The 18351-nt window shown below is 37.9% G+C and overlaps 1 protein-coding gene across 9 annotated transcripts in view; it reads right to left on the minus strand.

The window, feature by feature from the left end:
• Positions 1 to 18351, minus strand: part of LAMA2 (laminin subunit alpha 2) — a 423950-nt gene that overhangs the window by 22946 nt on the left and 382653 nt on the right. For 8 of the 9 annotated variants that reach the window (XM_087972045.1, XM_087972041.1, XM_087972015.1 and 5 more), the window contains 4 exons: positions 10308 to 10428; positions 8173 to 8349; positions 6276 to 6424; positions 1471 to 1647 (listed from right to left, as the gene is read on the minus strand). In XM_087972045.1, the coding sequence (XP_087828171.1) occupies positions 1471 to 1647; positions 6276 to 6424; positions 8173 to 8349; positions 10308 to 10428 (624 nt within the window). Of the gene's footprint in view, positions 1 to 1470; positions 1648 to 6275; positions 6425 to 8172; positions 8350 to 10307; positions 10429 to 18351 lie in introns of those variants that run through there. The other variant, XM_087972051.1, reaches the window with a different exon arrangement.

Consider the following 18351-nt stretch of genomic DNA (forward strand, 5'->3'; position numbering starts at 1 on the left):
AGGAGATAGACAGGCTACCAGTCAAAACAAAAAGTTTTCTTGTGGGAAGCAAGGCCATCCCAACAAGAGGCAAGTGAAGGAGGAAAGGAGTGACCAAGCAACCTCCCAGGTACTTACATTGGACAATGTGACTGTGATGCTTGGGGGTGGGGGTGGGGATATTTGCTCTTTTAATTAGGGGAAAAACCACAGGAACTTTTAGAGTTGGTTTTCACTAGCTGTGCTGATATGATGTATGCAATAAACATGTTCTTTGAGGAATCTACCTGCCTCAGAGTTCTGCTTTTGGTGGATGTGTGTTACTCAGAATGCTGAGAGTTCCATTATTACCATATTGAAGACGACACTACTGACTGAGTTTAAATCTCCACAGCCATGAAATACACAGAGTGACCATGGACTAAGACTTATTTCTTAACCTTAGTCAACTTCTTATATTAAAACAGATGACTCAGAGACTTGAACACTATTTTGAGGTGCTTGGAGTAATGGCAAGATAAAAAAAATATAGCAAATCATTTCTTCATACCGAAGATCTATGATATCCCAGGTCACTAATACAGATAATTAAGATACTATGATTGTGGTTGTTATATTTAGAGACTGTTTCATTCCAGATGACTTGTGAGCAGTTTACATTAAGAAATTAAAAACTATTAAAAGAAGAAATAGATGTGAAATCCTCAGAAAGTAGACTCTGAATGATAGTAACTATCCTTAGGAGAAGAGGCCAAAGTCCTGCCTATGGATATGAGCCCTCAGGGAAAATTTACATAATTTTCCCAGAATGATTGAACAGGCTATATTCAAGCCCAAATCTCATGAATATCACTACGGGAAAAAGAGCCTGAGCCTTTCATTACCTCTCCAGACTGATCATGGACAAAAAGGAAAGTCAGAAATGTTTTGACGTATCTTCTCCAACATGCTGATCCCTTCCTTGAGAGGCAAAAGAAAGCCAAATTTTATTTTTCCCCAGGACAGGAATGGGTATCCTTTTGATGGCTGACAGCTACATTTGTTTGAGGTCAGCCAAGGCTACTATGAACAAAAGGATGATGAAAATAGACAGGGACCAGGATTTTTTCTTCAATTTCTTTTCCAAAGAAACAAGAAAGACAAGAAACAATGGGTGGAAACGACAGTAATAAAGGAGAGATGCAACCTGGGATTAAGGAGAAACTCCCTAACAGTGAGGACAATTAACCAGTGGAACAGCTGGCCTTCAGATGTTGTTGGTGCTTCATCACTTGAGGTTTTATGAAGAGACTGGACAGTCTGAAATGATATAGGATCTCCTGCTTGAGCAGAGGGCTGGACTAGAAGACTTCCAAGGTCCCTTCCAGCTCTATTCTGATTCTGATTCAAGTTTGGAAGCAGTTCTTTTAAATCTTCCCTTTATGTAAAATATGGGAAGCCACAAATATTTAAGAGTGATATGTTTCTGGAGCAATATTAACATATACTTACACAGCATTGACAACCAGGTTCCATATACAGCCATCAAATGCAGGTATGTTTTTAATTGGGGGTATGTGAAATTCAGGTGGTGTTCCTCCCACAAAAAGCCCTTTAATGGACATAGGCTGATCTGTTGGGAGTCGCTGGGATTGTCTTCTGTCCTCATCTACTTGAATGGCAAACAGCCTGCAGAATTACGAAAAGCCCACCATTAGGAAATTGCACTGATTAAGATACAACACTGAAATGATGGCCTTAAAAAAGCTGGACATTTTGAAACAGTGAGAAAGAAGGATATGAATTCAATTTTTCCCCTTTGACCACCAAATCATGACTGTATGGAATTATACTGTTTGATCTTGTCTTCCCATTGATTTATAGAGTCCTTGAATCTGAGCCCTGACAAATGTAATTGAGCCAGCCTCTCTATACACAAAATACCAGAATATAATAATTTAACAGTATGTTAGCATCTTTCAGCTGTAATTTCCCTGCAGTATTGCAAATTTCCTTCCAATCCTGGTTTACCATAGGTTATTTAACCAGTAACAAGTTACTAATGGACATATCCAAAACATAGAGAGAATACTAATGTTCCTTGGTTTTATTTCATCTCTAGCTTAACAAGGATGACAATCACTGTTACATTCTCCCCCTCCTCCTCTGAATTCTTTATTTTCTTTTAGATGTATTGCTTCTTCAACAATGGCTTAAATGGAATGAACCTTAACATCTTCTTATTAGCTGTTGATATAAGTTAAAACATTTCTAGAGAACTTATAGAGGTAACATTTCCGAAGCTATGGATGCCAAAAGAGAGCAATGGAATTCAATTTCAAGGTATGTAAATAAATATATTAGTAGTAAATAATGAGCATGGAAGTAGTCTGGTCCGTTTACATGAGCTTTACGACCTTACCAATTCCTAATTTTGCAAGTCAACAAAATTGCTCAATAATGCTCAACATAAAAGAACTGGACACAACAAAGAGAAATGCATTCATTTTTTAGCCTGGGCCCAAAGGTGAAAATAGCTAAACATAATAGTAACTCAGCACTGAAAGAGGTTTTTCCAGTCAGTTTATACAGAAGCTTAGAACAACAGTTCTTTTTCAACCTTTTACACCAGGGGTCCCCAACCACCGGTCCGCGGACCGGCACCGTCCGCTGAACAACTCCTACCGGGCGCTGGTTGCTGGCGCCGCCATCTTTTTGACGAAAAAGTGCTTCCGGTGAGCTTTTCCGGTAGAAAGCTCACCGGAAGCACTTTTCATCAAAAAGATGGCGGCGCCCACCTGATGCTGGACCGGGCGCGGCGCCCAGCTGATGCCGGCACCGGGCCGCGGCATAAAAAGGTTGGGGATCACTGTTTTACACTATGATTATGTATACTAAGCCACACTAGTTTTCAGAATAGGCATTGAGATAAAGCATTCACTTTTTTTTCCTCCCTTCCAAATGGGTTCCATGCCAGATAATACAGTAATAAAAGCCTATGTTCTTGTTAGACGTTATTAACAGGCCCTAAGACACAATCTTTATAGCAAAGCTAGAAATATGTATAATGACTTATTAACATAGTTGCTGGTTAAATCTCTAATAATTTACATAGCACTTTGCTATTGTTGAATTTGTCCAAAAAAAAAATGCTTATCCACAGGCAGAGATGACCAGTACACAAAGAAAGAACCTCACTTGTCAATGCTATTACATAATTACCCTGGAATGGACAGCAATTAGTTCATAATTATATGGGCAATTAGCTTTCCAAAGAATTTTCAAAAATGCACTGTACTTTTAATAAAATAAAGCCTGCATGATAATTAGCAGATGGAGTGATAAGTGTGATAAATTATTTCTTTCCAGTTTTACAACAATCCAGTTTGTAAAAATCTGATGTTTGCTTTACATGTGGTTTGGATATAAAGGCTTCTGTTAGGAATATAAGTCACCTAACAGCTATTTGGGTTAGAAATATATAAACCAGGATAAACATTTTAAAACTGTATCTTTAAGAAAATGCAAAACTGTAATTAGGTGTGGTTTCTCAAACGGCCATCAGATGGAGCCAGAAACCTGGTTTGTCTGAGTCTCAGAAGAGTGTGTGAGTGTATCTCTGTTTCCTTCTGTTGGAAAGTATTGCCGTTGCTCCATTTCTTCTAATTGACTGATATTACTGGATTTAATGTAAGTCTGATACTGAACTGTTTTTGACACTGGAATTTGATATTTGGATTATCCGTGGATTGAAAAAACTGACTGATTTACCTGTGAATGATTTTGGATTGCTTATCTTGAACTTTGCTTAAACAGTCTGGAAGTAAAAACCTACATTTACTGTACAGTGTATCTGTGTACTGTGTGTGTATTATTCAAACACTTCTCTTAAATATGTCTCCCTGTATGTGCTCATTCTCCTAACGGGGAATTACCTCAACAGCTTCTTTAAAGAATGAGCTTAGCCTTAGGCTGTATTTCTATCTGCTAGAAAAAAAGTATGAAGCAGTAATAACTACAAACTGTCCTTGTAAGTAAACTTATCAACACAGTCTTGTTTCAATTTATATTGCTAAAATAAATGATGTATTGTTTGGGATTTTAAATTAGTCTTATTGTAGTGCTAGCAATATATCAATTTCCTTATTATCAGTGAAATATTAAGAACATTTTTAGCTACTGGGAATTTAATAAAATTTACAATTGCTGCATAGATAGATAGATAGATAGATAGATAGATAGATAGATAGATAGACAGACAGACAGACAGACAGACAGACAGACAGACAGATATGTAGAAAGATAGTGAGACCCCTCTCATAGAAGAATGAAATATTCTAGGAAATATTAAAAAGGCAGAATATTTCCCCTAAAAGAGAAATAGAAATCTTAAGGGACACAGAAACTCAGCCCCAGCAGATATTTTGGTGCCAGCTTATCTACAAGACAAAAGACTGGACCATCTTATCTCCAACACAAAAGATCTTCAGCACTAGGGTGATAGGATTAGCCCTCACTCAGATCCAAATCAGGAAAAAGCCATTAAGCCATAATAGGAATTGCCTAAAGCCCCTTCATTACATCACTCAGCAAGATTCAACCAAGCCTGGGACTCAAGACAACCTACAAAGGTACCCCTGCATGCCCCCATGGGAGTCTGACAACCAGTCAGGATACATTTCTTGCCACAGAAACAGGAAGTAAGTTCCTAAGTCCAACAGAGGGTATCAATCTCTCTCCCTCTCTCAACCATGTGCTCAGTTTGGCCCGGGACCTCAAACCATGTGGTCCTGTTCCACCATTAAACCATCCTTCCAAGCAGTCTCCATGTTTCCAGTGTCTTTCTTCCCACTTGGAACTGAACCCAGATGGACATTTCTTCCAACAGACAGACAGACAGACAGACAGCAATAGCAATAGCACTTAGACTTATATACCACTTTACAATACTTTACAGCCCTCTTTAAGTGGTTTACAGAGTCAGCATATTGCCCCCAATAGATGCTAGGTAGGAGACAGAGGAAGAGAGTTTGGATAGCCACTCCTTAAAATCTCCCAGGGGATATCTGTTAGGTTGAGGGTATTAAGAGCTCAGTATCCCACGATTCTGTCTGTTGTATAAGCAAATAAAGAACTGAACTCTGGCTGAACTGTTCTACATCCTTCTTGGGCTTAGCCTGCCACTGGGCCCGAGAAGGAAGCAGCCAAGCAGAGAAAAGCTTTCCAAATCCATTGCTGGCTTTAGCCACAATTTTATGGATATTTAGTGGTCTGGCAATCAATGTTGTATTTTTTTCTTCTTCTTCAGCTGGGTATTTCCTGTGTTTGTTATACTGTATTCATTTTACTAATGGTGGATACAAAAGGGAATGGACCTGTTGACAGGTGACCAGAGTATCTTACCTTAACATACGGTGCATTTTTGAAACCACCAAGGTGCAATGCGTTAAAATAACACTCTGCTTGGGGGAAAAAAACTAGCGGCAAGGTTATTTGTTTCCTTCCCAAACTTACACAGTCATTGCTGACAGACTTTTTAAAAGGTTACAGAAGAACTCGGCTATATACCATAGATGCAGTGAGAAACCAGTTTAAAAACTTTTTCAGAGCATTTTAAGATTACTCGGAGATGGGAGAGTCCAACTATATATCATACATGCAGTGAGAAACCAGTTTAAAAAACTTTCTCAGAGCAAAAAATCATAACATATATCCTGTTATGATCAAAGGAAGCTTCTAATTTGTATAGGGTCATAATGCATTCATCTTCTTTCCTTAAGCCACCATCATTTATTTTCATGTGGCTTATGTATATCCTAACTTTGTTGCAAAAAGAATTGCAGCCAGCATGACCTCCTTCTACAGGGATGGGATTCAACTGGTGTTACTACTGGTTTGGTGACTACGTTTTTTTAAATTTTTTTACTTGGCAATCCAAACTCTCTTACTCTTTACTTCAGTAAGATTTTATAAATAGCATACAAATATATAGAAGTTTAATTTCTGGTCTGTTAGGCCCTGCTGTTACTTTGGCTTCTTCTTACTGGAAGTTGTTCTTTGATATAAACTCATGATCCAATTCCTTGGCTGCATTTACAGTGCATTTACAACAGATGTCTAAGTTTAAACAAAGCCATTTAGATTAAAGAAAACCTGAAGCAGTAATGCCTACACTAAAGCATAACCTGTGTAGTAATAAATTCACCACTGTCAGAAGATGGCTTTTAAATGAAAATTACACAGCCATTTTATTTTTCTCTCTTACAGTTTCAGGCGGTAGAGGGTTCATGCAGAACCCCTAATTTCTGTTTTATTACCCTCCAAGTCTCTCCAACCAAAGGGAGTGTTCTTTGCCATCATGAAATTCACCAGACTCAGGTTTCACAATGATCCTGCGTGGATCTCTTACTCCAGTAGAAATATGTACTTCAAGTCGACCTCCATTCAGGAATACAGCATAATACACCTGTAAGAAACCACAAGCATTTCAGCAGAAAGCATGTATTCCTAATTTTATGTTTTTTACAATCATTTTCTCCAAGATGACACAGACTCCTCTTCTGGTAATTCAGAAAAGGGCACACAGGGGAAAAAAGATCCCATTACAGTATTAGTTAGATGGCATGCAAGTTTAATAAATTATTGTTATTAAATTTGGAGAACCTGGCTAATTTTAGCCACCAGCAATGATTTGAAGGTATGATGGACTTCGAATCTGTATCATTGTACTGATATCATTAAAAAGGGAAGGGAATATGTGTTTATCATCTGAATACATCACTGAAAACCAGAGTTTGAATGGTACTCTTTCCACAGTTTCTAAAAGTGTTATTAAGATTTCCCTAAACAGCTCTTCTAAGGTGTTCCTTAAATCATACACCAAAGGAGCAGAATGGCACAATCCAAGAAGACCAAGACAAATTTAACCACCCCACCCCCACATGCTCCATCTCACAAGAAAAGTGCAAAGGATGTCCTGGCTATGGTCTCGATCTGCTGCTCAAGCAGGAGCCAAAAGTCCGGGACAAATTCAAGACTGTGGATCTGCTCTACGGGGAAAGTGCAATCCTCTTTGGAACTAGAGAGAGAGAGACTTTCTCTGGAGTCAGAAGGGATATTCATACCCACTTTACCTGCTATGTTTAAATCCCCAACAGTCTCCTAGCACCAAGTCAGTTGCTTCTCTCCTTGTTTAGCTTCCATACATTGCTTCTTGCCTTGCCTTCTGGTGCTTTGGAAAATAGGTTGACCCCCTCTTCTTTGTGGCAGCCCCTCAAATATTGGAACATTGCTATCATGTCACCCCTAGTCCTTCATTCCACTAGATACCCAATTCCTGCAACTGTTCCTGTTTTGCCCCTAGGGTCCAATTGTCTTTGTGGTTGTCTGCACTCTTTCCAGAATCTGCACATCTTTTTTATATTGTGGTGACCAAAAACTGGATGTAATATTCCAAGTGTGGTCTTCTCAAAGCATTATAAAATGGTACTAACATTTCACATGATCTTGATTCTATCCTTCTGTTAATGCAGCCTAGGACTATGCTGGCTTTTTTGGCAGCTGCAGCACACTGCTGGCTCATATTTAAGTAAGTGTCCACTAGGACTCCAAGATCCTTCTCACAGTTACTGCTGTTGAGCCACGTTTCACCTAATCTGCACCTGTAGATTTGGTTTTTCTTGCCTAAGTGTAGAACCTTGCTTTACTCTTCATTGAATTTCATTCATTCCCATAATTATAATTCACCCTTGCTTACTTTCTACAGCTCAGAGAAAGTGATTGGTCAAAGGCATTCAGTTGGCTTCATCCCTTCATTGGCAGCAAGAGTAGTCACAGTTTTTTTTTGGTTTCTAGTTTCATGATTTTTATCACAGCATCAAACTTTCCATTCTCTTCCCTTCCCTTCCCCTCCTTTTCTAAATATAAACCCTGTATCAATTAAGCTATTAAGCTGCTTAAATGTTATTTAATTAATTTATACCCTGTCTTTCTATCCTGTCAATTAAAATAATTTTAAAATAATACAATAAAGTTTAAAATTTTATTTGATTTAAAGCTGTTAGAAGAAGAACTGAATGAATTTTCTTGAGACTGCATTCCATTTTAGGATGTTGTAAACTAAACCTGGAATATTTCTGTTCAAAAATCTGGGCATGTACCTGCCAATTATTTGCTCATAAGAGTCAATCAAACAATCCCTTTATCATTCCATACCTGCCCTGTTTGTCTGCGTTTCCTTCTTGGAGGTACAGATATTTCATTAGTACCAAAGAGTATGATACCAGATTCATTTTTAGTACTGAAGGACAGGTGAATTTCTGTTCCCACTTCAAGAGAGACTGGAGGCATCTCCACAAAGCCAGGTTTAGAGAAGCTGACTGTGTAGATATTCTATAAGAAAGAAGGAATTGAATAAAAAAAAAATGCTTGTAACAGCAGATCATAATAAATGGTGCAACAGTTTACATTTCAAAGTGCTATACAAGCATTTCTCCATCTGTTAAATTATTCAGCATTTGAAAACATTTGTTAGGCTTAGATTTTTATGTGAAGCTTCTTCCAGTATCCTATTAGTTTTGGTCGTGGATATCTAGGATTGGCAGATGGCTGCCAAAAATGTGCTATACCTTTGAAGTCCTCAGTACAGAGAACTATTAAGTAGTTGGGCATTCCCTTGATGTTCCCCTTCTTAGCTTGTCAATTACTCTCCTCTCCCTCCCCCTTTGCTCGGAACAGGAATCAGGTATGCCACAGGAGTTCAGAAGGAAAGTAAATGCAGAACTAGTGAAAGATGTGACAGGGGAAAGCTTCAGTAAGGAATTTCAAGGCACAAATGGATGGCTAGGTGGCAGCCCTGATAACCAGTATTATAGAAGTTGTCCTATTAACTACCTCACAGAAGAGGACTCAAGGACGGTATGATATCAGATGGTTCCTCTCAAAACTCCTAATAAGTTAATTCCAAACTTTGGATGCTAAAATTCAAAAACTGTATATGGACTGCCATATGGCGATGGTTTGAAGAACCCAACAGAGCTAAGGTAATGGTGGAGGAACCCTTAGATGGCAGAACAACACAGAGGTATATGAGGTTGGTCTTATATGCTGGTGAATATGAAAAGTGATTGTCCTTGAGATATCCAAGTCCCTAGCTGCCATATACAGGTAGTCCTTGGTTTATGGCCAAAATTGGGAATTTTGATCACTAAGTGATGTGATTGTTAAGTGAACCATTGCATGACAGGACGTGATATTAATAACATTTTATTATGGTTAAATGAATATTGTGGTTGTTAAGCAATTCATATGGTCTTCAAGTGAATCATATGATCATTAAATGAATTTGGTTTCCTCAATTGACTTTGCTTGTTGGAAGCTGGCTGGGAAGGTCATGACTGCAATCAAATGAATGACTATAAAATACTGCAACCGTCATAAATGTGAACTAATTGCCAAATGCCCAAATTGCAATCAGATGACTGCAAGGATGATAGAATAATTATAACCTTGAGAAAGAATGGTAAGTCACTTTTTTGGAAACCATTGTAATTTCAAACCATCATTAAATGTACAGTTGAAAATGAAGGAATACTTGTAATGAAAGTATTTTGGTTTGATGGAATAGACGCAATGGAAATCTATGTTTAAATTTTACCACTGAAACAATGGTAGCAAACAATGTAACTCAACAGAAATCTGCATTATAACGTAATTGTTTATGTGATTGATTTAATTGATTTCTATGCTATTAATCTTTTATGCTATTTTTGTAAATTATACACACATGGATTTAATTTTCTCCCTCCCCCTTCAAAGTCAAGCTCCTTTACTTGTCACTGGATTATTATTATTATTATTAGCATTTCAGCTTGTTAACTGAGCTCAACTCATCGATAAACTATTCAAGGCTTGATTTGTGGTTTAACTGTTTTTCACACTGGTAGATATTAAAGTGCTTTATTTCACTTTATTTAAGTAACTAGTGTTATATGAGTTCGGCTTAGTTTGTCCAATAAACTACTGTAGAATATATTTAAGAATTGTCCTTAGTAACTCTGCTTGAAATGTCCATATATATATTGTCTTAGGTACCTTAGTGCAAGTAGTGTAAAATATAAATAACCCACATATATAATACAATTTGCTGTAGTGGAAATCTCTCATATAATTAATACAATAAATATATAGTAACTTGTGAAAGGAGAAGGAGAAATTTATACAAAAATTTATTGCAGGGTAAGTTTCTCCTTTCTTAATTAGTACCGTGCAAGTTATAACTTAGCTGTTTGCTAATGTAAATTACTAGTTTTAACCTGTTCAAGGAGAACACAGAGAGTTCAAAAACTAACCTGCAATATGCACCCTCTGGTAATGCCAAGATAGTCAGGACTACTTAAAAGATTATATGGTGTCCGGGAAATTTCAATATCCTTGAGACAGCCTGCATATTTCTTTGTGTTTACTTCTGGTCTGTCAATATAAAGTAAAAATAGAGTTATTTTCAAGAAACATTCCAGGATGTAAAAAAATGTTCTATAAAACCATGTTAATATGATTTTCATACTGGTCCAATTCAAAGAATCAGGTGTTTCCTTAAAGACCAACACATTCATGATACATAAAATTTCATGGGCTTACGAGCCACTGAACTCATGAATTGCTGCTATAATACACATGGACAAAATTCTTTCTACAAAGAATTGCTACTCTTCTAGAATATAATGGCTAAGGATTAAATTAATTCTTGTACAGTGTCTTATGTGATATAAGCATTTAAGGAACACTATTATTAAATGTATCCCTTGATTATAATGATTTAGGGATTTCTAGTTTTTAAAACAAACTACAAACTGGGCTAAAGAAACAAACATGAGAAATCCCAACCAGAATAATGATAATGACTAAAATACAGGTAGTCCCAAGTAGTCCTCAGGTTATGTCCATTTGTTCAGTGACTGTTCAAAGTTACAACAGTGTTGAAAAAAATGAACTTACAACCGGTCCTCAAAGTTCTAGCTGTCACAGCAATCCCTTGGTCACATGATCAAATTTGGGTGGTTGGTGACTGGCCCACATTTATGACACACACACCCCACTGAGTCCTTCATCATCTTCACCTGCCTCCCTTCACCTGTGCTGACTGATGCTAGTTGGCCTCAAGCCATTTGTTAAAGGGAGTCTATTGACCATGATATGCAGGCCCATGCTTCAGCTTGCTGCTTGGCCACCTTGCTGTGTGTGAGAAGCTTTGGGGAAATGGCTGCCTGCAATCACTACCAATTATCTCAGCCATAAAACAATTACTACCAACCTGGCTTTAATCGAGGACCTGTATACTGCACAAGTCAAAAAGAGGGCTGTGAAAATATTTACAGACCCCTCACATCCTGGACATAAACTGTTTCAACTCCTACCCTCAAAATTACACTATAGAGCACTGCACACCAGAACAACTAGACACAAGGACAGTTTTTCCCCGAACGCCATCACTCTGCTAAACGAATAATTCCCTCAACATTGTCCAACTATTTACAAAGTCTGCACTACTATTACTATTAATATTCTCATTACTCCTTATCGCCCATCCCCTCCCACTTGTTACTGTATGACTGTAACTTTGTCGCTTGTGTCCTTACAATTTATATTGACTGTTTCCTAGTATGATTTGATTGCTTATTGTAGCCTATGACTATCATTTAGTGTTGTACCTTATGATTCTTGACTCTTGATGAATGTATCTTTTCTTTTATGTGTACTGAGAGTATTTACACCAAGACAAATTCCTTGTGTGCCCAATCACACTTGGCCAATAAAGAATTCTATTCTATTCTATTCTATTCTATTCTATTCTATTCTATTCTATTCTATTCTATTCTATTCTATTCTATTCTATTCTATTCTATTCCATTCTATTCCATTCCATTCCATTCCATTCCATTCCATTCCATTCTATTTGGAGGAGGCACTATGGAAATATCCCTGGTTTGTTGCCATTTGGGAAGATTTCCTAGGCAGCAGTGGTGTGCAAATAGTCCTCAACTTACATATCACTGCTGCCTAGGAAATCCTCCCACCAGGCAACAAGCCAGGGACATTTCCATGGGACTTTTCAAAATTACAGCAGCACTGAAAAAAGTGACTTATGACCATTTTTCACAGTTACACCTCTTGCAGCATCCCTGTGGCCATGTGTTCAAAACAGAGATGCTTTGTTCATATTTATGATGGCTGCTGTGTCCCAGTGTCCTGCGATCATCTTTTATGACTTTCTGACAAGCAAAGTCAATGGGGAACCCAGATTCACTACACAACTGGCTTACTAACTTAACAACTGCGGCGATTCACTTAACAACTGCAGCAAGAAAGATCACTTAACAAACATCTCACTTAACAACAGAAATTTTGTGCTCAATTGTGGTCATACATTGAGGATTACCTGTACTACATGGGGGACTCATGGCCCTGGGCCCTTCCCATTGGGGTGGCAGCACTCACCACTCTCCTGCTTGCAGCAACCCCCGCTGGCATTTCTACTATCCACTTGCTGGTTCTATGACAATTCGCCATGGCCAACTTGCCATGGCTAACTCGCCACAGCCAACTTGCCATGGCCACCTTGCCACGAGACAACTCACTGCAGGAGAAGAATTACACTAATACCGAAGATGTAGTAGAATAATTAAAGAAAGGATGCAAAAGGAGGGACAGAATGAAATGTGAATTACAAATTTTTTTTAAATTTTGATTTATTTTAAATAATTAAATAGAATTGTTAAATTGTCTCACAGTGACAATTTACTGTCTGCCATGGGGAGTTGGCTGCAGTGAGTTGGCTGTGGTGGGTTATCCTATTCCCAAACTTGTCTAGTGTCTACTTGTGGCTTCTGCCTGTGCTTGCTATGCTCACCCATGGCAATACCACCCATGCGCCCTAATCCCCCAGCCTGCCAGTGGCATCCAAATGCACTTCCTGGTACCTGTCCCTGGTCCCTGCCCTCCTGCCCATAGCCTACCAACTTGCTAACTTAGGACTCCTACCTCTTCTCACAATATGATCATATGACGTCTTCACTTAATGACCTTAGCTGTTAGGACCATACAGACAATATGGACAATAGCAACAGGGACTGACGAAACTACTAAGCGATGCAGTCATGTGACATTACACTTTAGGATTGGATCCTTTAGCAATGGAAATTACAGTCCCAATTGCTATCATAACCTGAGGATTACCAATAACCAGAGTTAAGTATGATCAGAGTTACATTTATGTTCATTCGGTTATACAGTACATACAGCATACTTTGCCTCTCATAATCTAAATATGCCCATGTTTATTTGTCTAATACTAGAATTTCCAGTTAAAGATATTCTAACAATTTACTAGCCTGACATGTGACCACCGTTATTGTGCAATTCTGAAAATATATTGCCACTTTTAATGTTTACATTTGATTTGTGCTATATTTGCTCACAAGGCAAAAATGTAATTTAAAATGCATTCTACTATGTGTCTTGAAGTCTTGAATAGAAGAATCTAACTTCAGACTTGCAAACAACAACAGCAACACATTGCAATAATCCAAAGATCCTCCACCCCAGGACCAACTAATTCTGACTTTTTATCAATCTTTACCATGTTACCACTCCACTAGCCAGGAAAACTATTTCATGAATAGATTGGTATCGAATTTTGTACAGAAGATAGGCTACAGAAGACGGAGGTATCCTGAGATAACTTATACACTTACCAACTTACCATCCAAGTGAAAGATGCTTGTGAAAATAAGAATTTAATATCTGGCATTAGATATGAAACACAATAATTCACAATTCATATATGTACAGAATTGCAATACACTCTAATTTAACAACTTAAATGTTCAATAAACAGCACTTTTTAAAATTTTGCTTCATTGTTGTTGGTAGGCTTTCTTTTTTTTAATTGCGCTAAAGCCATCTCAGCAAAGCGTAGCATCCATCTTTCAAAAATTGGCAATACCCAGAAGTTTAGATTAAAAAAGAAGGAACTATCTCCATTCTATTCTATTTTACCAACTGAAGTTAATGTAAGAATTGGGTAATTTGCATGCTGTTTATTCTCGTTTCCCTGTGGACACCAGCAGAGCTAGAGAAACAGATCTGGTAATAATAAATACAATTTAATTTAAACTTAGTGTCAAACATTATTCTCCCATGTGATTTTTTCTCTGCTTCTTAAAATCTATTGCATTTTTATAAACAACTTTACTTCCCCCTAGACAAAATATTTCTTGAGCTGTATGATGTCCAGATTCAGAAATTTGATTTGAAGTGATTTGATCAAATCCCTCAATGAATCATTGTTCTAAATGAAGCTGTCAAATCCAATTGGGAACTCACAATCGACTCACAAAAATCACATTGATCTAGAAAATCTACTTGAACCAATTTGAAACGTTGAAATAACTCCAAAATTGATTTTATGGTTCATTTTTAAGCAGAGGCCATGGTATTCCTTAATTACTTATTTAAAGGAATAGAGCACAGTTTACAGACATTGGTAAGAAGAAAATCTCTGTCCTCAGGCTTATCAGGTGAACTTAAATTCTAATGTTGGCATACACATGTATAGGGGCCATCTGAATAAAGGAAGTCTTGGAAACAATTTTGAGGTTTTGTTTTGAAGCAATGAAAAAAATGAAGTTAATTAAAAATGCTATACATAGAATAAATAACAGAATTGGAAGGGACCTTGGAGGTCATCCGGTCCAACCCCCCTGCTCAGGCAGGAGAATCTATTCCAAATATTAGCCTCTACCTAGGATTGAACTCACAGACTCATGATTGTGAGGTGAGAGCTCCACCTCTAGACCACCATGATAGACAACGCTTTAGCTTCTAGAGTCAATGGAAACAAATCTGAATGTTATAACCAGGACTGCGATACAGAACGTTTAGCTACTAAGGCAGTCTTCTGCAACCCATGAGGCACAGAGAAAAATAACAGGGGAATGAGAATGATCAGCGTTATATCTGCCTTACAACAAGCATACACTCTTGTCTTCTGTTCAACACAAATTGCTGGACTATTTGGATTTTTATCCAGCTCAATCCCAAAGGACACTTCCTTAACCCACACAGAGAAAAAGATGTTCTTGAAAGAGACATTCCTCTAGAGCAGGGGTGTCCAACCTTGGTAACGTTAAGCCTGGAGGACTTCAACTCCCAGAATTCCCCAGCCAGCAAAGCTGGCTGAGGAATTCTGGGAGTTGAAGTCCTCCAGGCTTAACGTTACCAACCCCTGCTCTAGACTTTCTGAAAATATAAGACTTTAGTTCTTCTAGACTGATGATTTCCAGAAGCACTGGACTGAGGCTCACATCAAGGGAATTGCGGTCTCAACCTTCTCAAATACATCTGCTTGAAAAGACCAGGTTAGATAGTGATTTAAAAATAAATAAATCTATCCATGTTTTCAAATCCTCACTCCTCCAACTAAGTTGGATCATTAATCTAACCCACACTGAGTTGCAACACGGGCTGCTTTTTAAAGATAGTATTATTATTATAACTCATAATAGCTACACTTTTTTTCCTTTCCTTAGGATCCTGATCTAATTAATTTAAAGGGAATAAGGGGAGGAAAAAAAAACCAAATGAAAACAAAACAAAGAAAGAAACAAACAAACAAAAGAAATTCAGCACAGCGAGACGTAAACCGCTGTGTGAAGATGATAGCTAAGTGTCTGTTGCTGCGATTGCGCTCAGCATGGGGCAGGTCTCCGTTAAGCACTTGAGGGGGGGCGTCGCTTGATATGCTGCAGCAGGAACGGTTGCCGGCTGAGCAAGCCCCAGAGCAGCAGCTGGAATAAAGACATACACAAATTGCTTTTGCTTTGCCACTGGCTGCAAGCGGCACTTAACCCATGCAAAGCTTACAGCATGCAAGCATTGATTTAAATGTTATGTCTTTTACCTTGATTTCATACTAGATTAAAAAAACAGAAGAAAAATAAAAAAAGGGAGAAGAAAAAAAAACAGTTTTGTTATTATTTTTGACATTTTGGTGGGTAACAATACAGCTTTTTAGATAGATTCAAATATAGTCTTAGGGAGTCGAGACATTTCTTTTAAATAACTTCCCATGTGTCATTGTTTTTTGAGTAGGGAATTACATGCCCAGGCAAAGCAAAAGTTCAGGCAGGACTTAGCTAAGCTGTTTTTTTTTCCTCAACTTGATATAAGCATGGTAAATATCGGGGCTCTTTTTAGAGTTGCAGCTTCTGATACTATTTTTGCAGCTTCAGCTGGAATAGCAATAGGAACAGCCCTTAGACTTATATATCGCTTCATAGTGCTTTACAGCCCTCTCTAAGGGGTTTACAGAGTCAGCCTATTGCCCCCAACAAACTATGAAGCAATATATAAGTCATTTAACCCACCTCGGAAGGGTCGAAGGCTGAGTCAACCTTGAGCCTGGTGAGATTCGAACTGCCAAACTGCTGGCAGCAGAAGTAGCCTGCAGTACTGCATTCTAACCACTGCGCCACCAGCTCTGAGGATTTTGCTACAGTGATTCATACCCATATTACCATTCAGGTAGGTTGCAATGTGTTTTACTTAAAATTGTATTTAAAGCTCACTTCAATACTACTTTCAGAATTCAGTAGACCACATGTTAACTAGCATTTGTCTTTGAGAACACTTGTGGTCAGAAACCTGCCCTCGCTATCAATGAGTTTGCAGGTTCAATTAAAAGTGCCATTTATTGACCATTATTGCTTGGCATCAGGGTATGGACAGACCCCTTGCTCCAACCAAAATTGGCCAAGGGAGAGATTGTTTCTAGTATTTTATTTTGGAGAGCTAAAGGGAGCTGAGTCCAGAAACTGCTGTTTCTTAGAGATAGCACCAATCTCTAGAATAGTTTTTCAGCTGAGTTCAGAATGGCCATCCGCCCCACTTCCCCAGTTTCATTCAGAAAAATGTATTCTGGGGAGCATTGTAATCATATTTTCTTTTTTGGTGTTGTTTTATTGTTATTTAGCTTGTATATTTCTTCCATTGTTTTCATTTATATTGTTTTCACTATCAGGAATAGTTCATTTGTGGTGATGGTGAGAGTGCAAGAGAGATTGAGCGCAGGAATTTTCTGGCCAAAATACTGGCACGACTTCACCGCTAAGATTAATGTAGAGTTAAGCTACTGTCAGTGGTTTTCTTCAACACGGATCCCTTTTAAATACTTTTTTGGCTATGGACCATGGCCATGGAACCCCAAGATTTAACTCAAGATTTAAATAATAACATTTCTTCAAGACTTCATGGTCTCCATGTGACAACATTGTGGCTCTCCAGGGGTATGAACCACAAGTTGAGAGCTACTGGAGCGTGTGATTGGTGTGTGAGGTTGGAGAATAAAGTCAACAGCTGTGCTGCCTTTCCCCTAACACATCCCTTTAACCGATAAAGGAGAATATCTGTAGCTCAGGGTTGAAATGAGGGGTAACATCATCATTTTAGTCAGGTACTACTAGCACTGATGATGTTACCTAGTTAGCGTAATGAAACGTCTGCAAGAAAGCAAGGACCCCTCACATCCCTTTGATTCCTATGCCATTTTAACTAATGGAGCAGGAGAGATTCAGTTCTGTGGCTGAGAAGATAAGACTAAGGGGAGATGTAAGAACCACACTGAATAGAAAGCCAAATAAAAGACCTTTAGTCATCTCTTACAGTTAGATTCTCTTAAAGGAACAGATGAAACTAATGGGCTATTTTATCAGCTGGCATCTTGGAAAGCCATGGAGACACTTCATTCCAAGATCTGCAGAGCCAGGCAAAATTTTGGGGGACAAAAGTCACATTTCAAAAATTATTATTGTATATTGCAGAAGTCAGGGGCTGCATTTGACAGGAAGCTGGTGAAAGGGGAAGATCTGGGATTTTCAGTTCATTGTTTTCCCTTTCAGAGACTTTCTGTTTTTGTTTCATAAAGGTGTGTATTAAGCCGGTTAACACTTATTTTCTTGTTTTTTTGAAAATGGGGAAATCTTTGTTCATTTTCTGTGGAACTAAGAGCTAGCTACTTGGCCATTAGAAGCAATGAATATAATACTTTATAACAGTGTTTTGCATTCTCTGTGACAGGATTAATTTATAAAGGTAAAGTGGCTATAACTAAAATATCTGGATTCTACAGTATTTGAACCTTTATTTCATTTATTTTTCTAAAAGAAACATCCAGAAAGGTTCCATAGTTTATTTATTAACAGTTTAAATATCTAATAAATTCGAATACCTATACATCTTCCTACAGAATCAGAACTGAAAGCCTACAAAATGTGTTTTATACAAATAATTTACAACTAGGCAGGAATTTCAGGTATTGAATTCTGATGTAAATCTGTT

This window comes from Notechis scutatus, chromosome 1 (assembly GCF_049901735.1).
Source record: "Notechis scutatus isolate UNSWTSFEM ecotype Mainland chromosome 1, rNotScu1.2, whole genome shotgun sequence".
In the NCBI taxonomy this organism is placed as follows: domain Eukaryota; kingdom Metazoa; phylum Chordata; class Lepidosauria; order Squamata; family Elapidae; genus Notechis; species Notechis scutatus.